General features: G+C 31.1%; 1 protein-coding gene across 8 annotated transcripts in view; it reads left to right on the forward strand.

Annotated features, from left to right (window-relative positions):
• The window catches only part of LOC106880299 (uncharacterized), a 73,447-nt gene extending 68,993 nt beyond the window's left edge, over nucleotides 1-4,454 (forward strand). For all 8 annotated transcript variants that reach the window (XM_089351337.1, XM_089351342.1, XM_089351338.1 and 5 more), the window contains 2 exons: nucleotides 1,760-1,836; nucleotides 3,519-4,454. In XM_089351337.1, the coding sequence (XP_089207463.1) occupies nucleotides 1,760-1,836; nucleotides 3,519-4,392 (951 nt within the window). In that variant the 3' untranslated portion in view covers nucleotides 4,393-4,454. The remainder of the gene's footprint in view (nucleotides 1-1,759; nucleotides 1,837-3,518) is intronic.
• The last annotated feature ends 3,204 nt before the right edge of the window (nucleotides 4,455-7,658 follow it).

The following is a 7,658-nucleotide window of genomic DNA, read 5'->3' on the forward strand; positions in this document are numbered from 1 at the left end:
ATTAGTTGATGAAATGTGCAAAAATCATGGATATGCAGTCAGTAAATGGTCACATATAAATATTACCATGAGACTGGCTTCCTTCATCAGGAGAAAGAATTGGTGATAACAATTCACATAGTAGCATATGAGTCAAACAGAATTCATTGAGACAGATTTTCTGTGGCCAGAAAATATAAACATGTACACATACTCCTACTTTACCCTTATTTCATTACAGCTATTACCAACACTTGCAAAATGTGTGGATGTGTGTGAATATATGTCAGTTTATTGTCATCATTGTAATCTTCAATGTCCACTTTCTTCTGCTTACATTTGTCAAACAAAACCTGTTGAGACATATTGGAGGCTCTCCCATCACTTATTTGTGCCTGCTTTTCATAGAAAGGATTTTCATCCTATAGATCTTTGAAAGTGCATAGTGACTGATTGCACTGTCAGGAGGCATTCTTTTCCATTTTCACAAAGACATTCAAGCGAGATCGTTGCCAGTGCCGCTGGACTGGCTCCTGTGCAGGTGGCATATAAAATACACCATTTTGAGCGTGGCCATTGCCAGTACTGCCTGACTGGCCTTCGTGTCGGTGGCATGTAAAAGCACCCACTACACTCTCGGAGTGATTGGCGTTAGGAAGGGCATCCAGCTGTAGAAACTCTACCAAATCAGATTGGAGCCTGGTGTAGCCATCTGGTTCACCAGTCCTCAGTAAAATCGTCCAACCCATGCTAGCATGGAAAGCGGGCATTGATGATGATGATGATGATATCAGTTGTACATGCTAGCTTGCTTTAGTGGAATATATTACTGAGGTATTCTTCTACAGCCATATGCACTTTTTGTCGCTAATCTTTAGTTTTTCAAGTAAGGGGTATCTTAGTACACATCTTCAATGGTGCGAAGCTAGCAGATGACCTGTTGATGGGAAATAACGGCAACATCACTGCTTGTAGCTGATGTATTTAGGAAGTGTGAATCTAAATAAATGTACACTTACATATACATATGTAAATGCATGCACACACACACACACACACACACACACACACACACACACACACACACACACACACACACACACACACACACACACACACACACACACACACACACACACACACACACACACACACACACACACACACACACACACACACACACACACAGGTTTCTGTCTTCCAAATACACTCGAAGCTTTGATTGATCCTTGGGTTAAAGTAGAAGACTATATCTATACTCAAGGTACCAAACAGTGAGACTGAACCCAAAACCTGATAAGAAAATTTCTTAACTCCACAGATTAATGAAATTGTGGAATATCAACATTCATGCACATATTAACATTTGCACATATTAATCTAATTATGTGCATGTGTGTATCTGTATGTACTTATGCACTGTAGTTTCCATCATCCAGATCCACTTACAAGTTATTGGACACTTGACTAAGATGCCACACAATGGGACTGAACCCAAAACCATGTAGTTGCTGAGAGAACTTCTTAACCACAGTCATGACTTAGTGTTTGTATGCACATAGAACTGTATACATCCACTCATATCTTTTTATGTCTGTTATTCAATTCTAGTGTGAGTGTCCCTTGTTTTCTGATGCAAGGATACAGTCTGACTATTCTAAGACTGTGGTGCTTGTTAAAATATTTAAATCATATCTGCAGGTAATTTTTTTTTTTATTGTCAACAATATCTTTAGACTGATTTGATTTCATTGATAGCAATTGTAAAAAATATTTGCAGGATGTTTACCATTCAGAAGATCAGAGGTGGCCTTTACCATTTGAAAATGATGAAGAATATCGAGAATTAATGATAAGGTATGTGATAGTGAACTTTGCAATATGTTTTATTTTAATCATAATTTATAACTTTCAAAGGTCATAACATAGAGGTTGTAATATTTTTAATTGTCTTTATTATTATTCAAGTGAAATTTGCAAATAAAGTTTTAAAAATGAAAATAAATTAAAATTTCAGTTCCCTCTGTATATATTTTTAAAAGATTGCCTTTTAAAGTTCATAGTTGTAACTTCATATTAGCTTTACACGAGTTTCACAAGTTTGTTTTGTTTGCTTTATTAACCAGTATATTAAAAGCATAAAACAAATATCAGGTTTGATGAAATTATTCTTGAATAAATTTTTTGAATTTCATATCCCTCATTAGTTTATATGTATTTTCTTCATAATACTTAGGGCTAAATGCATGTTTCTTTTTCTGGTGTAAGCTTACATTTTCAAAATACTTGTGGAACATATACTCCTTCCTGGTAAAAGTCAGAAAATATTATTCCACCATAACTGGAAATCATAATGAAAAGGTTTTTTAAAAATATATATCTATTAAAATCTTTATATTGTCATTATTATTTAAGTGGATTGGCTGAAATATTTGAGGTATTTAGTTTCATCTCTTTACATTGAATTCCCTAGGGTTGGTTTTTACTTTTCATCCATCTGAGATCTAAAACAAGTCCTAGTAGTATTTTTTGTTTGATTTTTAACTATTACAAATATTTAACCTTTACAAATATTTAACCATTTGTCACTGTTAGAACTCCTCATTTAGGATACTTGGAGCTATTCCTAACTCTTTTTAAAAATCATTAGCTTTTACTTCATTTTTACTCTTATTCAATTGCCATTGTACCGGTATTGAGAAAAATCTAGAAATTTCATGACTCCTAAAATTATTAAAGTATCAAAACGAAACAAACTTGTGAAACTCATAGGAGTATGAGAAATATGCTTTATTTTTATGAACTCTGCTTTTTTTTGGTTTCTCAGTATTGGTTTATTTCTGTTTCTTAATCCTTGTTCTGTCCATTGAATTTGTCTTGACAATGTGAATAAACATGTGGTTAGTCCTAAATAAATACTTTTTAAGTTGAGAAAGTTTGAAGTCCCTGGTATTTGTACTATTTCACCCATGTTTTCTGTAATATGCTCAATAAATTAAGAGTAGGTTGAATTTCATACTGTTTTTTTTTTCCATATGTATATTGCAAACCCTGAAATATTCAGTTTCAAATATATTGATATTAATTACTTTCATAGGAAAAAGTTGTTTAATTCCATTAATGCAAAATGTGAACTGAAATTTTAAAATCTCACAATGCCAAATCTAAAAGAGCTATGAAGAATTCTTATCAGACAAGAAGCTGTCTGAAGATGGTAATATTTAGGGCAAAAAATTACTAAGATCGGATATAAGGAAATGTCTTTTTTCAGATGTGGGAAAATGAAATAATGATGAAAATGTTTGTTTTAAAATTTTGAAAACTAAATAAAAATCATTACTTGATTCTTTAATATGCAATATTTTTTTTATATATTAGACTAGCTTTCTTTTGAAAAATTTATTTTTCACGTGTATCATTAATATTTCTTGACTGACTGACTGCAGATTTCTGTTGCAATACAGATAACTGTGTAAAAGAAAATAATTGTTTAATTGTTTGCATAAATGATTAATTATAGAATATTTTTATAATTTCAGGCAAAAAACAGAATTAGCTGAAATGCAATTAAGGCATAAAAATGAGATTGAACTTTTCCTACGTAAACATGGAATCCATGTTGAAGATTTTATTAAACATGTGAATAATGGACCAATGTTGAGCCCAATTCCAGTTACTTTGCAATCTGTCCCAGGCTCTTTAGTATCACCTTTACCAGTTGGAAGTAGTAGTATTCCTCAAATGGCTGTGAATGTACCAAAGAATGAGGAGCTGTTTTCAGCTAGTATCTTGAAATGTATGGAAAACTTTACAAAACAATCTAGAAATCTTTCACCTGATGTGCAAGGACCTTATAGGTCCATCTCACCATATTCTACTTTCAGGTCCCCTGTTCAATCACATTCTGATATGGATCCCACCCCTTCTCAGTGGGAAGCATCCTCAAAGGGACAGCAGTCTTTACATCATAAAGGTGATGTAAGTTCTAAATCTTCACAAGGAGACTATTTTTCTGAATTGCCATCAGAACATATGGGATCTGGTACTCCAGTCCATCATTCAACTTCTGGGCACAGGGTTTCTGACTATCAGCAACAGAGAGATCAGAGTCACTCTTATCAAATAACTGATGAACAAAACCAGGCACAGTATGGCCAGCCAGTATTAAATAGGGTTCCATTTCTCCGCCAGCCATCATTGTTACAGGGTTGGCAGTATCCAACAACAAATCTTGTCTCACAAGGAGCCACAGCTCCTACTAAAACTAGTTATTCAGAACCAATGTCAAAGAAAGACATGTTGCAATCTTCTAAAGAGCACCACCCCAAAACTCACCCTTCTCAGACAGAGGCTTTTGAAACAGTAATTAGTAAGTCAACAGACCCAAAGACTGACAATCCAAGTAATATGTGATGCTACCACCACGTCTTTCCATTTTCTTCTTGAATAATTGTAAATAAAATTTACTAAGATTACCATGTGATATTTACAGCGAGAACTATAAAAAAAAATTCTGAATTCCATTTTCACATAGCTCTGTTTAACAATTTTCTGAATTCTTTCAGAAGAAAAAAATGTTTGCTTTGTGCAGTATTTTCTTTTGCATTTCTCAAACTACTTAAAAATGAAAAGGTAAAATTGTCTATTTTCCTTTTATTGATCTTTAGAATTTTGCATGTGGTGCTGATAGGTGTCTTATGATCTGGCTGCCTTCTTCAATCAATTAAAATTCTGGTTAGACTTTCATAAAACTAGTTTTACCTAAGAAACTTAGGTTCTTCTTTGACATAGCTCTCTATTTCAGCTTAGCTCATACTTCTTACTGTATTCCATTTTAGTCTTTCCTGTACATCTTCTTTTTAACTATAAGTGGTTAGCTTTAAATTTTAGAAACATCTTCTCCTATCTGTATATGTGAAAGTATGAGTATGTGTGTGTGTGTGTGTGTGTGTGTGTGTGTGAGAGAGAGAGAGATGCAATTTTTTTCTGCTTAATTAAAAAACAAAATCTGTTTTCTTCCTCGACACTAAAACCATTATGTTTGAAGAAATGTATTTAATTCTCATCAGTTTCAATTTTACTTCTCAGCTTTGTAGTTTGTCAGTGCATAGGTTTGAGTTTGAAGAATTTTTTTCCAACACATAGTGATTCTTAGAAGAAAAATATGTTGACTTCATTTGGGTTTGAACATATATTTATATACATGTATGTACCTATGTTTACATGCATACTAATGTGTGTGTGTATGTATAGATTTGTAAAAACTCATATGTGCATATATGTATACACATGCACACATACATGCTTATGTATGTTTTTTAAAATACATGTGCATATATACATGCATACATAGTGTATGTGTGTGTGTGTGTGAGAGAGAGTGTGTGTGTGTGTGTGTGTGTGTGTGCCTTTATTCTTTTGAGTTGCTTGCTTAGAATGATAAACTGAGCATACTTTACCTGTATAAGATTTGCTTTTTCCTCATTCAATGTCTTTCAAAGCCAAGTGTATATATATATATATATATATATATATATGTATGTATGTATATGTATGTATGTATGTATGTATGTATGTATATATATATATGTATGTATATAGATATGTATGTATATATATGTATGTATATAGATATGTATGTATATAGATATGTATGTATGTATATATATATGTATATATATGTATATATATATATGTATATATAAGGTTTGTTGCACACAATCAAAATTCTGATTATTTTTAAGTGTGTTTTGTTTCTCTTTCTTCTCCTATGTTTGGCTTTTTTGCCAGAAAGATTGCTATAAAAATTGCAGTTTTTGGTTGTAGTGTTGGAGGTGTGAAGTTATTGAGCACAAGACTACTCTTCATAAATCATATTTAGTATCATAACTGCTGGCATTTAGTTTAGGGTTTTTTTTTAATATATATATAATTCATCTCTTCTTTTGATATTTAGTCATAGTAAATTTGTTAGACATCATCATCCTCCTGAATCCTAAGAAGTTTGTTAGCTTTAAATCCATCTATCTTGATACAATCTGGAAGTATTTTCAATTTGTATAGTAAATTACATTATTTAAATTTAGAACTCCTTTAGTAATTAAAGTTTGAGTTATTACAAATGAAGTTAATATTACCAGAAGATTTCTTCATTGATATGTAACAGAAGGGAAAGAAAATTTTATCTCTACTGTAAAATATTATTTTTAAGAATAAGGTACATTCTCTTCATATTATCATCATCATCATTGTTATTGTTTTGGTTAGTTTGCAATTTTATGTTACACTTGATTACAATTTTGTTAGATTTTACTGTCTCTGTAATTTTAGAGTCAAATTTTGCTTGCTTTTCTGAAATATTTCAGGATGATTATTTTTCTTTTAGTAATAATGCTAAGATTTTGAAAAGCAAAGCTTTATATATATTTAAAATTTATTAATTTAATGATTTTTGGGAGAATAATAATCAAATAGCCTTAAGTTCTAAATCCAAGTTATTATTCCTATTGAAAGATTATTTTCGTGTGTATTTAATGTTTTTCATTTGAACTCAATAGTTTTCAAGTATTTCTGTCAGTAAATGTTTGATGGAATACATTCTGAAAGCTGCCCTTACCTAAAACCACACCAGATTTGGTCTGAAAGTTACTCCAATTAATTTATGAAATTTTCATTTGGGTGCTAACTTTTTATTGATTTTTCTCTGATTAAATGATAAAATAATATGACTGCTGTGCTGTCAATTTTTTAAGTAGATATTGACAATATTTTTTCCTATGTAATTTTTAAGATAAATATATTTTTCAATTTTCTTTTTTGATGACTATAGCACATTCCTTGAAGTAGACTTTGTCTTATGACTGATATCATTTGTATTATCTGTCTGGGTCATTCAAAGAAAAAAATACCAATTGAAAGAAAGATTTGAAATAATTTATTTATAAGAAATAAATTGCAACACGAATAATAAATATAAAGTACACATCCATAGGGAAAGCAGTGCAGCATCTATTTCGAAATTAAAAGTTAGCAACATATTGGTTAACTTTGTTCTGGTCTGTCTGGCAAACTTCATCCTAAACATCAATAAATGGATCTCCTACTCCACCTTCACTAGAGGATGCAAGATTCTTTGTTAGTTGGTCCTTGATAAGATGTGGAATAATACTATTTCAATCAGGAAAGATTTTAATTTCTTATAATTAATTAGTTTATAATTTCAGCCTTTAACACCTTATGTTATTTACAATTTATTAATGGTTATTATTTGAATGGAGTTTTAACGTTCAACTTGGTTTTTATTAAGCTAAAGCTTTGCTGTTCTCTTATAGTTTTAATTTTTTATTAAATTTTTGAAGACTAGGCTTTTTTTTTCCACAGATTTAATATATTTGTTTTATTGTTATGGATAACTTTAATTATTTTGAACATTGCTTTTATCAATTAGAAATGCAAGGTTATTGCCTTATTGTTAAAGTTGTTTACATCTCGCTAATTCTATAGTTTGATAGGAGGAACTCTATAAAAAAATTTGATTATTTCAATAATGCTATTTGGATTATCTTCCTGATATTTACTGACTTCACGAGGCTTCAAATTATCCAAGTCACTTTACTCATTCCAACTGCAATATAAACTACAGTTGAATGTACTCTGCTCAACATATTGCTGTGTAATAT

The sequence above is a fragment of the Octopus bimaculoides genome, chromosome 4 (genome assembly GCF_046866305.1).
Source record: "Octopus bimaculoides isolate indiv1 chromosome 4, ASM4686630v1, whole genome shotgun sequence".
In the NCBI taxonomy this organism is placed as follows: domain Eukaryota; kingdom Metazoa; phylum Mollusca; class Cephalopoda; order Octopoda; family Octopodidae; genus Octopus; species Octopus bimaculoides.